The sequence below is a fragment of the Chiloscyllium plagiosum genome, unplaced genomic scaffold (assembly GCF_037043375.1).
Source record: "Chiloscyllium plagiosum isolate Xiang-an unplaced genomic scaffold, Cpla_swu_hap1 HiC_scaffold_15, whole genome shotgun sequence".
Taxonomy (NCBI): Eukaryota; Metazoa; Chordata; class Chondrichthyes; order Orectolobiformes; family Hemiscylliidae; genus Chiloscyllium; species Chiloscyllium plagiosum.
In genome coordinates, this window is record NW_028270153.1 from 55633703 (window position 1) to 55655126 (window position 21424).

The window sequence follows — 21424 nt, forward strand, 5'->3', positions numbered from 1 at the left end:
TACTGGCCACCTATTTGTGTTTTAGTTACACAACATTGATTATACAGGATCTCTTTAAGTTCTTCTATCGATATCTTCGTTATAACTGATAAGTGACCAGAAAACCTCCCTGTTAGGTTCTACATGAGATGAGGTAGTAACCTAGGCTTTGACACACTATTTAATTCGAGTTCATGTGAACCTGATGAAGGGGCAGTACTCCGAAAGCTTGTGATTTCAAATAAACCTGTTGGACTATAACTTGGTTTCGTGTGTTTTCTGCAATTGTACAAGGTCACGGTGAGACCACACCTGGACTAGTGTGTGCAGATTTGGTCTTCTTCTCTGAGGAAAGATGTTCTTGCTATAGAGGGAGTGCAACGCAAGTTTACCAGACTGATTCCTGAAACAGCAGGACTGAAGTACAAAGAGAGACTGGATTGATTATGACAAGATTCACTGGAGTTTAGAAGAATGAGGTGGGGTCACATGGAAACCAATGAAGTTCTAACAGACTAGACAAGCTAGATGTAGGATGTTCCCGTAGACCAGGAGTTCCAGAACCAGGTGTCACATTCTAAGGATATAAGATAAGCCATTTAGGACTGAGGCGATGAAACATTTCTTCACCCAGAGAGTAGGGAGCCTGTGAAATTCTGAGAAATTCTACAAACAAAATGGTGTGTTATACAGAATAATATGGATCAGCAGTACAAATTACAGTACAAAATCTGAATTTTTTGTACAGAATGCTGCATAAAGGTATCATAACAGTTCCTATTATTTCAAACCTGAATAATGAGTTTTCCCAATCCTTTGTGTGATTTTTGCTTTGGAAAGATACATAGATAAATGCTTTATAATTCATCACACTTACACAAGCCTCTTGTTGCACATTCTCCAGAATACGTTTTGCCGGAATCAAGAAATCCAGTAGGCAGCAGAGCCCATCCCCCTTGTACGCAGTGTCAATGACCCTGAAGATTTGACTGAGCACTGTGGGAGCAGTGGCGTCAAAGGGAGGGTACAGGGCAGAGAGGATGCGTTGGATACAGGTGTCCAGCGATTGTGAATTCTGAGTAAAGAAGAAATACACGTCAGCAACGTCTTCCAGAGTGACACAATATTACAACCGGTCAATTTCACAAACGAGTTATGAATTTTATAAAAATACAGAGGTACAGCAGAGAATCTCCGTTAATGGAACATATTCCAATGAGCCTTGCACAAAAAAAAAAGTTTATAATGAACATGGTTATAATTTCAACAAGTAATTTCAATTACAATAAATTGAACAATTTATATTAATTTAGAACCTTGAGCATGAGATAAATGTCCCAAGTTTTAAAATAAAGAAATCAAGTCACAGGGTGGGATCTAGGTTCTAGATCCAAATACCAACAGTATGGGTTCAATTCCCAACCTGGCTAAATGTACCAAGATGGATTTTCCTTTTCAGCCTCTCCCCTTGCCTAAGGTGTGGTGAAACTACTATTGGTTATCTCTCTCGAATGAGAGAATGGTCCTCTGGGAATATGGCTACTTTACCCTTTATTTAATGTTGGTCAACAAGCAAAGGGGTGATAGATGAATGGAGTGAGAGTTAAGACAAGAGTAACAGAGAACCTGAAGTTTACAGAGTGTCGAACTTGAAATATAAGGTGAAATTGTTTGGAATTATTGAGTCTAGAGGCGACAAAGGCATGGGTGAGAGTTTCAGGTGTAGATGTGATGAGATAGGGCAAAGCCAGGTGACAATAACAAGTGAAAATAGGTGGTGTTAGTGATGAAACAGTTATAGTTGGGGGCTCATCTCAGGGTCAAATCTAGCACCGAGCTTATAAACAGCTGACTTATTCTCATGCTGGTGCCAGGGAGGGGATAGAGTCAGCTGCTGAGGAATGGAGTTTGCAGCAAACAGAAAAAAATGGCTTCAGTCTTCATATGGAGCACATTTTTGCTTATACAGGACTGGAAGTTGAATATGAGTTTGATAATTTAGCAACAGTGGTGGTGGTGAGACAAACTCAAACATCAACAATGCTCAGGTGAAAACAAAGTGAATAGAGTCTTGTGTCCGCCACATGGCAATTTGGTAGAATTAGACACTTAAACAGGTCAGAGGGTAATAGGTGGGAACCTGATGAAGTCTGTGATGGGAGAGCTCTGGAGGTGGCCAATTGAGGCCCTTATGTGGATAATTAACTGGCCAGTTAAGAATCTCATCCCACTACTGCTGCAGTGGGCAGGTAGCTTGCCAGGCAGTGAATACAGCCACAAATGCTGCAATATTTGCTTGTGGATTCCCAAAGTCTCTCCATTGTTCAAAAGTATTCAGTTACTGATCGAGGGGCCTGGTATTAGGAAAACCTTTTGGGGTTAGGGGGTGCTGCTGAGAGTCACCCCTGAGCCCTGCTGCCTACCTGCTCTCCTCTGTGAGGACAACCATCACACCATCACTGATCTGTGCACGATCGGTAACTGTGTGTAACCATTCAACAAGCAACGAAATAGATGGCAAAGTCCAGGTAATTTTTAAAAATTATTCAGGAAGGCAAAAAAACCAACAGATATTGTAACCTTATATTAGCTGTTGCGACATGCACGTAACTTATTTTGATATGTTCCATTCAAATTTATGACACAATATCGAAAAACAGTACAGCAAACACTTTGACAAAGACAATGCTTCCACACAGAAAGTACAACAAGGCAATCACGTTAATAATATTTGCTGCATTTTAAATTTGAGAGCAGCTTGCATGTTTAAAACTTTGAAACTTTATTGCTGGAACAGCACAGCAGGTCAGGCAGCATCCAGGGAACAGGAGATTCGACGTTTCGGGCACAGGCCCTTCCGTCGAATCTCCTGTTCCCTGGATGCTGCCTGACCTGCTGTGCTGTTCCAGCAATAAAGTTTCAACTTTGATCTCCAGCATCTGCAGACCTCACTTTCTCCTGTTTAAAACTTTACCAACCTTCTTGAGGATTAATATTCAAAGTGTCTTGCTAATTCAGGATTTTTTAAAATATAATTTTAACTCTTTAATTCCTCTATTAAATTAATATAATACATGTGTAACAAGAAGCCCTTTGTACTCTGGTGCAAGGGATGGATCTCTTCTAATCGCAAGTAGAAATCCTACATTATCCACATTGGCAACATTGCTTCCAAGGAACTTGGCACTCACTTATAGGCTAAAACCATGGATTTGCATTCAGGCTGTTACTTTCATTGCTACTTGGGGATTACACTTGCAGGCATTTTCAGTGGAAGATGAGATGCTAACTGTGGTGATTGATCCCATGGGGAGTCACGCTGAAGCAGTGTTGGCAAGAGATAAGGCGTTAGCATTGTAGCCCGAGTATCTGAATTGTGCATTTTCCGAGCACAACTTCCTGCTGCAGCTGCAGAAATGGCAAAATCACCAAATGATTCCTTGCTCTTCTAACATCACCCACAAAGCTTTTAATAATACTTGAGATTCCTCTCTACTGGCTTGCAAGGGTCCAAGTCACCTTCTCGCACCAACTTCCTGGTGTCTACACTTTCACTGTTTAGTGATAAGATGTTCATTATCCTGTCACTTGTACTAACTCATTCCTTATAGAACTCATTGGTCAGAATCCTCAAACTGGATCATTCTCTTCATTGAAGTCTCCTTCTCCCCAAAGCCTTCATGAAGTTAAAATACAAAATTGGTGTTAGGATATCAATGGACTGAATTTAGTACAACTTACTGAAGCAGGTTACATAGTGAGAATGACCTAAGAATTGGACAAGAGGTCAGGAACTGATAGCTAGTGGAAAAGCAGTGAAGGAAAGGATAAACAGCAATGCAGTAGGAAGCCAATTAAGGTTTTGAGGAAAGCTATTTTGAGTAATTTGCATTCTGATGAACAAGATTAAATGTACCTTTGGCAATTAAGCGAGTAGTGAGTGGGAATCACAAACTATCAGATTCTTGACAAATAAAAATTGAAATTGGGAGGTGGAAAGCCTGACATTTGTAGCTGCTTTTTACAGGAGAATGGGAGAGTTTGCAAAGTTGTAATCTGAGGGTCACAAGTCACAGAAGGAGGACCTGAGTGAATAGAGTGGGGGCACATAAGTTTATTTATTTATTCTTTCATGGGATATAAGCATTTGTCACCCATCCTTACTTAATTTCCCTTGAACTGAGTGCCATGCTAGGTCATTTCAGAGTTCAGTTAACATTCAACCATGTAGTTATGGATCAAGAGTTATAGCGTGGACAGATTAAGGCATAATATGGAGGAGATGGTATTGGACTGGGGTGGACAAAGTTAAAAATCACAGCCACCAGATGAAGGAGCAGTGCTCTGAAAGCTAGTGCTTCCAAATAAACCTGTTGGACTATAACCTGGTGTTGTGTGATTTTCAACTTTGTCCAGGTTAAGTAAGAATAGTGGATTTTTTTCTAAAGTATCGCTGAAGAAAAGACACATTTTCATCTTATACTCATCAGGATATTTCACAAGAATACTAAATCCATTGCCATTTCTCGATCAGAGAGTCGACTTGCCAACTAATCAGCACTCTCCTCTCATGTAGTATAGATATTAGCTTTCTCCTTGTATTTATAATTCTTGCTTTGACAACGTATGTCTTTTCCTAGCAATACTCACATTCTGTAGTGTTAACTGACTAATGCTTTAACTAATGGTCGTTAACACACCAGTTAGTTTTTTTTATGCGAAAAGCAATGATAGTTCCTTGGCACCATTACTAAGATTAGCTTTCAACCTCAGATTTATTCATTGAATTTAGATTCGATTAGGTGCGTGGTAAGATTTGAATTCTTGTCCCAGAGCGCTAACAGGTTTTCTGGATTATTAATCTCGCAACATGAAAACCCCACCACCATCCAACCAATACTGAGAGCCTTAACTCTAACGAGCAGTGACTTCAAGCACAGTTCCTTATTGATAACACAGAATATATAAAATGAACAAAAGTACTGAGAGCAAAAATCTTATGGACTCTGGTTGCTGAGCATTCAAAGGATGTTGTGCATGTTGCCATGAAAAGACAGATACTTAATGGACATTAAAGCCTAATAGCATGCCAAAGACTTTCTGAAAAGAGGCTGCAGATGGCAAAACTGGTTGTACAGTCCAATCATAGAAACCCCACAGTGTGGTAGCAGGCCATTCAGCCCATTGAATCTACACCAACCCTCCGAAGAGCATTCTACCCAGACCAATCCCCCAATCCCACCCCTGTAATCCTGTATTTCCCATGGCTAATCCACCTGACCTGCACATTTTTGGACTGTAGGAGGAAACGTGAGCCACTGGAGGAAACCCACACAGACACGAGAGAATGTGCAAACTGTACACAGAACATCACACTAGGGTGGAATCAAGAGAGTCCCTCATGCTGAGGCAGCAGTGCTAACCACTGAGCCCAGCGCTATTCAAAAAAGTTTTGGCTCAGCCTTCATATCTCGTACGAAACAGCATCTATTTTACCCTTGCTGGTGACGTTTTTTCGCAATCACTTACTAAGAACGGCTGTGATCTTCAATTAGCAGTCTTTGTTTCTTTTGAAATTGTGTGATCATTCAAACAGATTTTCTGAAATAGGGGCATTACACAATGTAGAAAGATATGTTTAGGGGCAAAGCCCTGGAAGGTCTTTTGTAAGGAGGTCAGGCATGGAAGGGAAGTCAATTATAGGCCTGATGCATGATTACCGTAGAAATATTTAATGGGGCTAAACAGGTCTTTTATGATGGACCATAAAGTGCATCATTGACTGTACCAAGACCAGCTAAATAAGAATTATCTCAACACACATGCCCCCTCACCCCCCACCATTTAGAGCATCAATAATATTTATTGTCCATTCAAACCAAAATAGTTAATACAGACCAAACAAAAGCAAAGGGAGCCTTCGTAAATAAAACATAATGGGATGCTACTACCCTGCAGTAGCATCAAGTGACCATGAAGGCACCATACGTCTCTTTACATGGGAATGAGGATGACTGACAGGACTCCAGAACAGAGGAAATACCTTTCCTCTCTCTGCTGCAGATCCACCTGTCAAAGACCTAGGAAACATTATTTTAGTCAGAACTAAGAGCAGATCCAAGAGAAGATCAGGCCTTGCCTACCCACAGTGTTGTGCAACTCTCTCCATCTCAGATTCTGAATGCGTCAAAGCAGGTCACCTGTATGAACAGTGTTGTTTTGCAACCATCCACCTCAGCTATACGGCAAGTCAGCATGTGTCTGGACAGGAGACAAGGGAGTGGGTATTATGCAGGAGCAGCCTGGACAATAAGCCCCACTGTGTATTGTGAAATAGAACAGAAGAAATTTTCCTAAGACCGTTTAATTAATGAGCTGTAGAGTGTGGCTGAAGATTTAAGGACTGGCAGAAATGGGAGGTGGTGGGAGAAACCAGGCAAGATTTGGACATGTTCTTCTTGCGTTGCCAAGAACTTATAGTAGCTAATTGTGTGCATAAGAAACACAGGAATGTTGGATTTGGAAGGTTTCTTTTCACGAAGAATGTCCAATGAAGGTTATATAGGCATGCTGAAGCACGTCACTTCAGTTCTTAGCGCCCAGGTTCACTAATCTCACTTACTGTAAAATTTAACCTTTTGAGGTTGCATATTGGTTACTAGATCTGTTGAAATCAAATGTGCATCTAATAGGTTAAACTATTTTTAATTTTTCAATTACAGATATAGATGAGCTGGTCAGATGGGATGTACTTTGGCAAATGGAATTTAATACTGAAAAGGGTGAGGTGATACATTTTGGGAGGACTTGCAAGACAAGGAGGTGCAGGTCAAAAGGTAGGGCCCTCAGAAATGCAGAGGTTCAGAGGGACCCTGGTCTATATGTCCACAGATCCTTGAAGGTAGCAGGACACATGGTTAAGGCAGCAAATGGGATACATGAATTTATTAGCAGAGGCATAGAATACAAGTGCAAGGATTTTACTGAGCTCTATATAACAACAGTTAGGTCACAGCTGAAGTAGTGTGAGCAGTTGATGTCACCACACTTTGGAAAGCTGTGATTGCGCCAATGAGGGTGCAGAATAGACCCACCAAGATTTAGAATTTTTGTGTTTATGTGGTGGTGGTGGAGGTGGAGTGGGGGGTGGGGTGGAGGTTTGGTACCCATGACAATGGCCACAACCAGGACCTTGGGTTCATGTCACACTACAGGTGACCCCATTACACTACACAGACAAATGCACACAGACAGACACACTGACGCAGATACACAGAAACTCCTACAGATACACACACTCTCCTACAGACCCATACACTCACGTAGACCCTCTCTCACATGCTCACACACACTCCTGCATTCACACACGCACCCTCTCACAGACTTATACGCCTTTACACTCACACATACACACACTCTCTCATAAACACTCATAACACCCCCTTCCCTCCTACACACACACACCACATGCATACACACATATATAAATTTGTGGGGTGAATTTGTACTTGCACAATTACATTTTACTTTGCTCAAAAACTGCATGAATCCATGCAAGATTCTGTAAATCCCTTTTTTAGATTAGAATCAGTCTGACCATTTGTGGCACAGACAGTCTCACACAGGGCAGCTCACACCTTCAATGCAATATCTGGGCCAACATAACACCTATTGTTAAAGTTCACTTGAGAATGTAACTTTAAGAAAGTTATGCAATTTACATACGAAAAAACTGAAACCAACATATTCATTCTAAAAGATGAGAGACTTAACAAACAATACAGGTTTTTTTCAATATATAATTTCAGTTACATCACACTGTAAACGTCTGCTATTAATTCTGTGTCTTATGATCTTATGGTCCACAACCACCCGATGGAGTAGCGCTCTGAAAGCTAGTGCTTACAAATAACCCTGTTAGACGATAACCCGGTGTTGTGTGATTTTTTTAAACTTAGTACACCCAGTCCAACACCAGCATCTCCAAATCAGAATACTTAACAAATTGATGCAAGGTATTTAAGAGTTAAATTATGAAAATGTGTTTCAAAAACTAGAGTTTAAATAGTTGAGCAGTGAGTGATATTAGACAAAAACAGGAAGTGCTGAATAAAGACAATGTCAGATTGTCTGAAGAAAGATCATTGGACTGAAAATGTTTACCGTTTTTCTCTACAGATGCTATTATGTTTCTTCAGCACTTTGTGTTTTTGTTTCAGATTTGCAGCCTTTGCAGTTCTTCATGCTTATTTGATTGAATTAACGTATTGACATAATAAAAGAATTAAACATTTTGAATCTCTCTTCCAGAGGAAGAAGAAGGCTTATGTTAGGATGAGATGTGATGGCTCAGTTAGGGTGTTTGAGAGTTACAGGTTTGAGAGAGCTAAGAAGAGCCAGGACGGGGCATGAGAAATCATTGGTGGATAGGATCAAAGAAAAACCTAAGGCTTTCTATAGCTATATCAGGAAAAAAAGAATGACTAGAGTAAGATTAGGGACAATCAAGCATAGCAGAGTCATAGAGTCATAGAAATAGACCCTTCGGTCCAACCCGTCCATGCCGACCAGATATTCCAACCCAATCTAGTCCCACCTGCCAGTACCCAGCCCATATCCCTCCAAACCCTTCCTATTCATATACCCATCCAAATGCCTCTTAAATGTTGCAATTGTACCAGCCTCCACCACATCCTCTGGCAGCTCATTCAATACACGTACCACCCTCTGCCTGAAAAAGTTGCCCCTTACGTCTCTTTTATATCTTTCCCCTCTCACCCTAAACCTATGCCCTCTAGTTCCGGACTCCCCAATCCCAGGGAAAAGACTTTGTCTATTTATCCTATCCATGCCCCTATAATTTTGTAAACCTCTATAAGGTCACCCCTCAGCCTCCGACACTCCAGGGAAAACAGACACAGCCTGTTCAGCCTCTCCCTATAGCTCAAATCCTCCAACCTTGGCAACATCCTTGTAAATCTTTTCTGAACCCTTTCAAGTTTCACAACACCTGATAGTGGGAAGTTGTGCATGGAGTCAGAGGAGATAGGGGAAGCACTAAATCAATACATTTTGTCAGTATTCACACTAGAAAAAGACAATGTGATTGAGGAGAATACTGAGATACAGGCTACTAGACTAGATGGGATTGAGGTGCATAAGGAGGAGGGGTTAGCAATTCTGGAAAGTGTAAAAATAGATAAGTCCCTGGGCCAGATGGGAGTTATCCTAAGATTCTCTGAGAACCCAGGGAGGAGATTGCCCAGCCTTTGGCTTAGAACTTTATGCCATCATTGTCTACAGGAGTAGAGCCAGAAGACTGGAGGTTAGCAAATGTTATTCCCTTGTTCAAGAAGGGGATTAGATTAGATTAGATTACTTAGATTACTTACAGTGTGGAAACAGGCCCTTCGGCCCAACAAGTTCACACCGCCCCGCCGAAGCGCAACCCACCCATACCCCTACATTTACCCCTTATCTAACACTACGGGCAATTTAGCATGGCCAATTCACCTGACCTGCACATCTTTGGACTGTGGGAGGAAACCGGAGCACCCGGAGGAAACCCATGCAGACACGGGGAGAACGTGCAAACTCCACACAGTCAGTCGCCTGAGGCGGGAATTGAACCCGGATCTCTGGCGCTGTGATGCAGCAGTGCTAACCACTGTGCCACCGTGCCGCCCACGGAGTAGAGAAAACCCTGGAAATTACAGACCAGTGAGCCTTACTTTGGTTGTGGGTAAAGTGTTGGAAAGGGTTATAAGAGATAGGATTATTAATCATCTAGAGAGGAATAAATTGATTAGGAATAGTCAACACGGTTTTATGAAGGGTCGGTCATGCCTCACAAATCTTATTGAGTTCTTTGAGAAGGTGGTTGAGGGTAAAGCGGTTGATATGGTGTATATGGGTTTCTGTAAGGCATTTGATAAGGTTCCCCATGCTAGGCTATTGCACAAAATATGGCGGCATGGGATTGAGGGTGATTTAGCAGTTTGGATCAGAAATTGGCTAGTTGAAAGAAGTCAGAGGGTGGTGGGTGATGGGAAATATTCATCCTGGAGTTCAGTTACTAATAGGGTACCTCAAGGATCTGTTTTGGATCCACTGTTGTTCGCCATTTATATAAATTACCTGGATGAGAGCATAGAAGGATGGGTTAGTAAATTTGCGGATGACACTAAGGTCAGTAGATTTGTGGATAGTGACAAAGCATGTTGTAGGTTACGGAGAGACATAGATAAGCTGCAGAGCTGGGCTGAGAGGTGGCAAATGGAGTTTAATATTGGAAAAGTGTGATGTGATTCACTTTGGAAGGAGTAGCTGGAATACTGGGCTAATGGTAAGATTCTTGGTAGTGTAGACGAGCAGAGAGATCTAATATTCAGGTACATAGATCCTTGAAAATTGCCAGCCAGTTTGCTAGGGTTATTAAGAAGGCATACGGTGTGTTAGCTTTTATTGGTAGAGGGATTGAATTTTGGAACCATGAGATCATGCTGCAGCTGTACAAAACTCTGGTGCAGCCACATTTGGACTATTGCGTACAGTTCTGATCACCACATTATAGGAAGGATATGGAAACTTTGGAAAGGGTTCAGAGGTGATTTATTAGAATGTCGCCTGGTATGGAGGGAGGGTCTTACAAGGAAAGGCTGAGGGACTTGAGGTTGTTTTTGTTAGAGAGAAGAAAGTTGGGAGGCAACTTAGTTGAGACATATAAGATAATCAGAGGATTAGATAGGTTGAACAATGAGAACCTTTTTCCACAGATGGCAATGGCTAGCATGAGAGGGCATAGCTTTAAATTGAGGGGTGATAGATTTAGGTCAGATGTCAGAGGTAGTTTCTTTACTCAGAGAGTAATAGGGGCATGGAACGCACTGCCTGCAATAGTAGTAGACTTGCCAACTTTAAGGGTATTTAAATGGTCATTGGATAGGCATTTGGACGAGAATGGAATAGTGTAGATTAGATGGATTTCAGATTGGTTCCACAGGTCAGCGCAACATCGAGGGCTTGAAGGGCTTGTACTGCGCTGTATTGTTCTATGTTCTATGTTCATATGGAAATCCAGAACAAGGCACACAGTTTTTGAAATGAAAGGTGAACATTCAGGAGGGAAATCAGAAAACATTTTTATTCACAATAGAATTAGAAAGTTTGGCATTCTCTCCCCCACAAATTTTGAATTCTGGGCAACTGATGTTAACATTGAAAGATGTTTGTTAGGCACATTGGATTCACCCTCATCTTCCTATAGGCAATTAGAAATGGGGAATAAGTTCAGGTCTAGTCAGTGATGTCCCTATTCCAACAAAGACTCCAAATAAGCCAAACAAACAGAGATATGATAATAATCAGCCATTATCTAATTGCTAAGTGGGACAGGTATGAGGTGCTAAATCACTCTTGTCCTGACCCTAAGTACTGGATGCTCAACCTACAATGCAAAGACAATACACAGACTCTTCTATATATTGCAAACCAACTTTTTAAATCCTTTTCCTCTGTCTACTCTACCCTCACAATGAATGATACCAGTTGCCTCTGTCAATTCCCTTCCTTTCTCTCGATCATCAGGCCAAACTTCCCGAACCACACTAAATTCACATAATCCTCTGTTTGCTCATTTACCTCTCCCCATGCCCTTTCTTAATCTATCTTGTCCCCAAGAACCAAATCCTGCTTTCTAGACCTCAGTACATTACACTACACTATTCTCCTCTAACTCTGACACTGTCAACGTGCTGAAAGAACTTGCACTCTATGCTTATCTAACCAGAGTCAAAGAATCCCTGCAGTGGCTTCTCTCCCAGTTGCCATACTGTTACTTCGGGTGAACACTCCTACCAACTGTTCCAAAGGATGTTCTTGGCCTTTTCCTATTCCTCATCTAATGCTGCCTGTGGGTATTGAAAAAGAGAACTTCAGTTTCCAAATGCATGCTGCCGACACCAAGTTGCTCTCCTAATCCAGTACAGGACGAGCAAATACCATAGCTATAACACCATGTATCTCCATGGAAACTGTCAGGGGCTGCAGCAGGCAGTTAGCTACTGGTTGTACATTGCCCTGAGAAAAAAACTCACCCACATGGATTGACTGCAAGTAGCCACTGTTAAAGCAATTTTACTTACAGCAGGAATTAGGCAGGGGGACAATGTACAATTCTATTGCAGGGTGTAAAAGAATGTATACAGCACGATTTTCATCTTAAAGGCAAGAAATGGGAGTCAAACAAATTCCTAGCTTCATCTTCCCACCTCTGGTGAAAGTGTCCATAAAGGCAGGATTTTCAATGCCGGGGCTAGTCAAGGTTAGAGACAAATAAACTGCAGATGCTGCAATCCAAGGTAGACAGGCAGGAGGCTGGGTGAACACAGCAAGCCAGGCAGTATCAGGAGGTGGAGAAGTCGAGGTTTCGGGTGTAACCCGTCTTCAGGATTCTGGGTGACAGTCAGGCTAGCCATTGCAGGAAAGGGCTCGGAGGCAGCAATGTTGGGTGCTGAGGCAAGCTGTTTCACAGGCTCATCTTAGTGCTCTGGGACTTCATCCCAGTTATGTTGAAAGAAAAGGAGTCCCAGCCTTCACCCCTTTGTCATCCCCTCCACAGTTCCCATCCCTGCAACTTCATGCCCCTCCACCTAATCTTTTTTTTATATTCATTCACAGGATGTGGGCATCCCTGACTGGGCCAGCATTTATTGCCCATCCTTAATTACCAAGAAGGTAGATTAAGAGTCAGTCACAAATCTGTGGCTCAGGAATCACATGGAGGTCAGACCAGATAAGGATAACAGTTTCCTTCCCTAAAGGACATTAGTGAACCAGATGGATTTTTCCAGCAATCGACATGACCCTTAATTCCAGACTTTGTTTTAAAATCCAAATTCTGTCATCTGTCATGGTGGGATTCGAACCCAGGTGCCCTGAATATTATCTGGGTCGCTGAATTAATAGTCTAGCAACGATACCACTAGAGTCAAGATTAGAGTGGTGCTGGAAAAGCACAGCATGTCAGGCAGATCCAAGGTGCAGGAAAATCGACGTTTCGGGCAAAAGCCCTTAATCAGGAATACCACTAGGCCATCTTGAATGATACTACTAGGCCATCTCCTCCCCAATATCTTTGCCAACCTATGCCCCTCTAATGTCTGTGGGAGCACAGCTTGGCATGGGGGCATGAGCTATGAGGGTTAGGTTGGTGTATAGGAGTAACTTGGAGAAGTTTCCCTCAGGTAGACTGTAGTTATAATTCATTAAAAACCTGTCTAAACGCCATGAAATTTGTGGTGGAGAAGGCTCTGCCTATCCCTGCAGTGGAATGGAGCAGGTTGGGAGTGCTGGTTACAAGTTCAAAACCAGCCCACATCCTTAAAAATCCCTAGTGTAAACCAGAAAATCTGGAAATGGGGTCAGTAATCCTAGAATCAGAACCTGCCTGCCACCTAAAGAAGGGCTTCCTGGTCAGCAAAATGCTAGGCCAGAATTTAAAACATTGAACAGTACAGCACAGAACAGGCCCTTCGCCCCTCAATGTTGCACCAATCTGTGAACTAATCAAAGCACTATCCCATCATGACCTATGTGCTTATCCAAGGACTGCTTAAATGACTGAGTTAATTACATTGGCAGGTATAATTTAGTACGATTAAACCAAATACCAGCAATACTTGGAATATAACACGTTGGGTTACATATTTGTTTTTATTTTATCACAATAAATTTCATCTTCAAGAAAGCTTCTCTTAGTGCTTTTCTAAGTCTAGTATGCATTTAGTAAAACAAAAAATGATAATACAATACGTAATTTCTTCTTCATTCCTAGATATTTCTTTCTCTCTGTGAAGGTATCTTTGCCAATAGTTTGCTGTCTCAACATTGGTGAATAATAATTCTTTATAGCTCAAAGATGACAGCAATTGTCTACATGAGGTTTATTTCCATTTGAGAAACAGTCCTGCAGTTTCTTATTATCATACTGTGCCTCAATGTTATTAAATATGTGAACGATTGGTGTAGAAACAGAAGCCAGTAAGCAGGAAGATCAGAGCTTGTATTCTGTCAGAGAACTAGAGAAAGAGCACATGAGGGTAATGAGGCTGTAGATATAATTCTAGTGCCCCTGAGTTTCATTGTCCATACAGATGCAGCAATGTCCAATATCTTGAAAGGAGAATATGAGCAGTCCTTAAGCCACATTACGATGTGAAAATTAACCATTCCAATCACAGTTTTCTAGTGCTAGAGTAGGCTGACACAGAATCGATCATTTGCCATTGGTAGTAATCGGAGAGACCAACGTCTCCTGAAGGAAAATTCAAGAGTCAAAAAGATGCAGCTAAACTGGGCCAACCTATTTTGAGTGGTGACCAGTTACAGCAAGTCAGTGATTGAGGAAGTACTAAGAGAGCACAATGTAGTCTTCAAGCAAGGAGGCCTAAATGATAAATGCAAACATCACAAGCCTAAACTCATCATAAACTACAATGGGTGTACGGTCAACTTTTTGCAAGGCTGGGTCAGCGCCTTTCGTACAGTTTAAAGTAACAAGTAAAGAACTGGATAGATTAGAAAGTTCAGGGAAAATTACAAAGGAGAACAGTTCAGGAGGGGCTGCACCCATTGTGGTAATTCAAAAAATACATGGATCAATTCTTAAAACCTATCTCATCAACCAATCTTTTTAGTCATCTGCCCTAATATCTCCTTAAGCTGCTCAGGCAAATAATTTCTTCAATACATTCCCAAGAAGTGCCTCAGGGTCTTTTATGACATTAAATATGCTAAATATATTTAAATTGTTTGTTGTGCCATGGCTCTTGGTGAGTTGGAGTTCATGCTATTTTACAGTTAGGTTTATTTCAGGAACAGCAAAACATGGTACTCCAGTGATTTTAGCACATGCTTTGTGATGGAATTCTGTAAAGCTGCCCATTAGGAAAACCATATATTTTACCTTTGCAATTTATTTTTATTCAACCTCAATTTTAAAATTGAGAATACACAGGGTGATAATACACACCATATACCACATTGATTTTTTGTAAAACTGAGTTGAGTCATAGCATTGGAAAATGCACCATTTGGAATGACCTTGTACTTTGGTGACAGTGGGACAAAATTAAACTGGGTTCTATAGAACTATAGAAACTCTTGAGTTTCTCATTCAGGAGCAGGGATTTAGTATAATGGGGGATACAATGACAATGGAAAGGATTTGAAACATTGAGATAACTAGAGAGTGAGATTTGTCTGTTTTAAATGTCAGAGACAGACAAGTGTATGAACAGGATCCAGACTTAGCACTGGGGAAATGGGGCATTACAGTCCTGGGCTGGATTTGTTTGACTGAGAGAGAGGAGAGTGAACAACTGAGTAAATAAGTGTTATAATTGTGACTCAAGGGAAATGTATTGAGTAGCTCTTCAGCTGAGGAAGTGTGATTGTGATATAACAGAAGACATCATAATGCAGCAGGCAGGCATGGATATGATACACACTTATGCACATAAACACACCTTTGGCTTTCAATGCCACAGTGATTACAATTGCATGCAATTCATCCTGACTCATGGTTCTGAAACACTTCGCAACACTTTGTGTTACAATGTTGCCTTTAGGTTATGAAAGCAGTTTTGATCCAAACCACAAAAATGCCTTGGAATCTGGCACCCTCCCTAATAACCTATTTTTCTTTTCACATGGTGTAGCTCATCAGTAACCACTCTTGATATTAACATCTTCATGCTCCTATTTCATAGTCATGGTAAATGGATTAAAAGCCCCTCATTGTGTATAGATTTGTATAGAACTTACAGCATGGAACAAGCCATTCAGGGAAGTTCAAATGATTCAAGCTAATGTTCATATCTGTTCTCTATATGATATAGTGGGAAAAACAGGCCATTCAGCCCATTGAATCTGCACTGTCATTCAGTGAGATCAAGACTTATTCGATAAGCCTCAACTCCACTTTCCTGTGTTATCCTTATAACACCTGATTCCCTTACTGATTAAAAAATAGTCGATCTCAGCCTTGCATATGCTTAAATGACCCAACCTGAAAAGGCTTTGATGGTAAGTAATTCCACAGATTGGCTATCCTCAGAGAAACAAATTCTTATTTGTTTTCTTAAATGGTCAATCTTTAGTCTGAAATTATGGCTTTTGTTCCTAAACTCCCTACAAAGGGAAACAATCTCACTGCATCTACCCTATCAAGTCCCCTAAACATTCTGTATGCTTTGAGAAGTTGTCTGCACTTCTTCAAACTTTAATGAATATAAACCCAAACTACTTAACCACTCCTCATAAGAAAATCCCTCCATACCCAGGATCAGCCAAGTGAATCTTCTCTGGAATGCCTCCGATGCCAGTATGTCTCTCCTTAGATAAGGGGACCAAACAGTTCACAGTATTCCAGCTGAGGTCTGAATAGGGGTCTCATATTGTTTTAGCAGGACCCACTATGTTTATATTTGATTCACTTTGAAGTAAACTCCAAGTTTGCTTTCTCTATTCCCTGTTGAGACTAAGTGCCAGTTTGATATGATTCATGCACAGGGACCCCAAAATCCTTGTGTGCTGCAGCTTTCTATGGTCTTTCCCCACTTAAATAATATTACTCATTTATATTCTTCCTGCCAAGTGCCTAACCTCACATTTTATCATTTAATAGTCCATTTGAGAAGTTTCTCCCCATTTACTCAACCCATCTACATTCCTTTTGCAGATGCCTTGTCTCATTCTCAGTATTTGCCTTCTAACTTATTTTTGTATTATCCCTAAACATGGTGATAGTACATACACTTCTGTCATCCAAGTTATTAATATATATTGTAACTTATTGTGGCCCCAGTATTGATCCCTGTGACACCCCACTAGTTAGAGCCTGCTAACCTGAAAGAATCCATTTATCCTATCCTAGATTCAACAAAATCTGGAATTGAAAGCTAACCTGAGTTAATGATGGCCATGAAATGATTATTGATTATTATAAAAATCCAGTCCTCTAACGTCTTTTAGGGAAGCGAGTCTTGCCTACATGTAATGTGGTTGGCTCTGAAATGGCACAGAAAGCAACTCAGGACAATTCAAAATTGAAATAATTGCTGGCCTTGATCAGCCAAGCTCATATCCCATTGAAGAATAAAACAAATTTTACAACTTCTCTTATTGCTAAAAGATATACAGTGTCTGAAGTTCAAAGTTTGTGAAAATATTTGTAGCTCGGGTGCTCGTTGTTGTGGTTCTGTTCGCCGAGCTGGGAATTTGTTTTGCAGGATGTCACTTAAACGGTTGTTTAGGTGACATCCTCAGTGCTTGGGAGCCTCCTGTGAAGCGCTTCTGGGATGTTTCCTCCGGCATTTATAGTGGTTTGAATCTGCCGCTTCCGGTTGTCAGTTCCAGCTGTCCGTTGCAGTGGCCGGTATGTTGGATCCAGGTCGATGTGCTTATTGATTGAATCTGTGGATGAGAGCCATGCCTCTAGGAATTCCCTTACTGTTCTCTGTTTGGCTTGTCCTATAATAGTAGTGTTGTCCCAGTCGAATTCATGTTGCTTGACATCTGCGTGTGTGGCTACTAAGGATAGCTGGTCATGTCGTTTCATGGCTAGTCGGTGTTCATGGATGCGGATCATTAGCTGTCTTCCTGTTTGTCCTATGTAGTGTTTTGTGCAGTCACTGCATGGGATTTTGTACACTACATTGGTTTTGCTCATGCTGGGTATCAGGTTCTTCGTTCTGGTGAGTTGTTGTCTGAGAGTGGCTGTTGGTTTGTGTGCTGTTATGAGTCCTAGTGGTCACAGTAGTCTGGCTGTCAGTTCGGAAATGCTCTTGATGTATGGTAGTGTGGCTAGTCCTTTGAGTTGTGGCATGTCCTCGTTCCGTTGTCTTTCCCTTAGGCATCTGTTGATGAAATTGCGGGGATATCTGTTTTTGGCGAATACATTGTATCGGTGTTCTTCTTCCTCTTTTTGCAGTTCTGGTGTGCTTCAGTGTGTTGTGGCCCTTTTGAACAGTGTCTTGATGCAACTTCTTTTGTGTGTGTTGGGGTGGTTGCTTTCATAGTTCAGGACTTGGTCTGTGTGTGTGGCTTTCCTGTATACTTTTGTGGTGAATTCTCCGTTAAGTGTTCTCTGTACCATCACGTCTAGGAATGGGAGTTGGTTGTCCTTTTCTTCCTCTCTAGTGAATCGGATTCCTGTGAGTGTGGCGTTGATGATCCGGTGTGTGTTCTCTATTTCTGTGTTTTTAATGATTACAAAGGTGTCATCCACATATCTGACCCAGAGGAAGAAGAACACCTATACAATGTATTCGCCAAAAACGGATACCCGCGCAATTTCATCAACAGATGCCGAAGGGAAAGACAACGGAACGAGGACATGCCACAACTCAAAGGACTAGCCACACTACCATACATCAAGAGCATTTCCGAACTGACAGCCAGACTACTGCGATCACTAGGATTCATAACAGCACACAAACCAACAGCCACTCTCAAACAACAACTCACCAGAACGAAGGACCCGATACCCAGCATGAGCAAAACCAACGTAGTGTACAAAATCCCATGCAGTGACTGCACAAAACACTACATAGGACAAACAGGAAGACAGCTAACGATCCGCATCCATGAACACCGACTAGCCACGAAACGACATGACCAGCTATCCTTAGTAGCCACACATGCAGATGACAAGCAACATGAATTCGACTGGGACAACACTACTATTATAGGACAAGCCAAACAGAGAACAGCCAGGGAATTCCTAGAGGCATGGCACTCATCCACAGATTCAATCAATAAGCACATCGACCTGGACCCAATATACCGACCACTGCAGCGGACAGTTGTAACTGACAACCGGAAGCTTCAGATTCAAACCACTACAAATGCCGGAGGAAAGATCACAGAAGTGCTTCACAGGAGGCTCCCAAGCACTGAGGATGTCACCTAGACGGGACGAAACGTCTGCAACACAAATTCCCAGCTCGGCGAACAGAACCACAACAGTATCTGAAGTATGTTACTGGTAGTGTTTATCAAAGTGTTTTTACTGATGGTGTTTATCAGACAGTTTACTGCTGCTCAGAGATGGTGACAGTTCTCCCATTTTTCAGTTCTTCCTTTGTTCTTATTTCCACAGAGCAGACAAAACATTGATTAGATTTTCCGATGCCAAGTTCTTTCTCGTGTTGTTTTGAGCCAATTCTCATTTTCAAGAAACATGTTTTGTTGATAAAGAAAGACAAATTCAAGAAGTGATCAATGGATTCACCAAAGTATCCAGATCATATGAAAATTGTTCTAAAGTATATACAAAACTAAATATCCAGTATTTCTGCTCCTTTCACAGACCATATATAGTCTAAATGATTGTGGTTTCAATTATCATGGTTTAAACAATCACCTGAGATGCTGCATAAATACTCTTTAATCCCAATAGTTATCAAGTGGTAATTCCAAATTACCTACCTCCAACCCTATTCTCCTGCCTTCAATAGGCAGCAGTTTCTCCTGTAACCTCAACACCTTTGGAATCATCTGGTCGGATGAGTTTTACAAATAATTCAAATGTGAAAAGCATACAACAATGGTATAGTCTTGATTAGCATTGCCAGTTGAAAGCTAGACTCAGTAAGTTCTTTAAACTTCACAAAATTTATGTGTTGATGTAACAACATGACGCTCCAAGGGATGAGTTTTTACCTATGATTCACCATGTCAAGATGAGGCATTGAAGGTAAGTGAAGTGCTTTCAATACTGGGAGGGGCAGAAGTCATAAACTGAGTCTAGCATGAGGAGCCAGCTGCTTAATTGTTTGGCTTGTGGGCACTATTCTCACCTCTGAGTCAGAACACTGTGGGTACAAGACACATTCCAGACATGGGACAAGTAAACTTCAGGGACTTCCCAAATTTAGGAATGGAGCCGGGAAGGAGGGCATATTGGGGCCTAAAAATATCAGTACCAATTTCAAGTTGCCAATGTTGGTGCAGAAAGGGTAAGACCAGGAATCTCACTTCTTCCCTGTCATGGCCAATTGAACTTGTTAAAAAGCTTGTTCACAGTTTGTTCAAGGGCCTCTTGTAGCACAGTGATGGTGGACCTATCTTTGTGTCAGAAAGTATGGGTTAAAGTCCCACATATTCTAGTTGACCAAAAGCACATATTTTAAGAGTCTGAAGGAAGAGGTTGGAACCTTTTAAAGAGTTGGGCAGTTTTCAGCAGCTGGCAGTTTTAGAAAGGTGAATGCCACCATCATTCTCTAGGTCCCTTCATTAGAAAGAGATGATTGGTGGTGAAGTTAATCTGAAGGTCAACACTCCTTAATGAGGTGAGCAGGCAGGGCCTTTATGATGACCTCAGTACAGGAATTAAACTGCACTGCTGCCATCACTTTGCAACACAAAACCAGACATCCAATCAACTGAGTAATTAATTTCTAAATGGCAGTGGGTAGGCAGTATGGAAGCAGTCAAAGCTGCCCCAGGACATCATTCTGGCCCTTAGCAGGGCTTTCATCACCTGTTAAATGGATGCACAAGGTGCTGAACAGTGACAAGAGGTGTGGCACACACTACTTTGCAAAGATGTATTGTCATCCACATGCCCATAAGCTGGAGGCAGAAGTGCAGGAGGCAATGCTGCTCATTCCAACAGGACCTGTATATTAGGAAGGCCACATCTAAATGCTGCTCATTCCAACAGGACCTGTATATTAGGAAGGCCACATCTAAATGCTGCTCATTCCAACAGGACCTGTATATTAGGAAGGCCACATCTAAATGCTGCTCATTCCAACAGGACCTGTATATTAGGAAGGCCACATCTGGCACTGGGGCCTGACCATCTGATTTTGAGCTAAATAGTGATGAGATGCAATAACCTCTACAGGAGTATGTGGGAGAGGAAAGAGGGGCAGAAAGACAAATGCAGGTCAGACTCTCAGCAAAGGGCCCACTACTGAAGATGGAGTCACCTGGAGATGATGGAGAACCAGTGCTGCAGGATGGAGACTCTCTTAACTGATGATCACTCATGTTGATCCTCTTGACACCAAAGAACTGATATCTTGCAGCACTGCTCAGTCTGCCCTGTCTGGCCTGGTCAGATTGATCCTTATCTCTAAGACAGTCATTGTGCTGTCCCACTCACTCCCCATTACATGGTCCTCCAGGTGGTTTCTGACCTTGACAAGACCCGGAAGGGACAGCGTATTGGATGAGTAGGAGGTGGGAGACGAAGGGAGAGTGGAGGTGGAGGGAGACAATGCTGAACAGAGCAGTGTCCCTGCTGCATGACGAGGGGGGCTCACTCCTGAAGAGGACCTCCTTTATCTCCCTCACAGCTTCCAAGATTAAATCTAGGCCAGCATCCATGATGTGAGGTGTCCTGCTCTTTCCTGGGTTTCAGCTCTCTCTTGTG

General features: G+C 41.8%; 1 protein-coding gene across 1 annotated transcript in view; it reads right to left on the reverse strand.

The window, feature by feature from the left end:
• The window catches only part of quoa (quattro a), a 144666-nt gene that overhangs the window by 111155 nt on the left and 12087 nt on the right, over window positions 1-21424 (reverse strand). Inside the window, exon 3 of the mRNA XM_087994601.1 lies at window positions 857-1054. Within this exon, the coding sequence (XP_087850727.1) occupies window positions 857-1054 (198 nt within the window). The remainder of the gene's footprint in view (window positions 1-856; window positions 1055-21424) is intronic.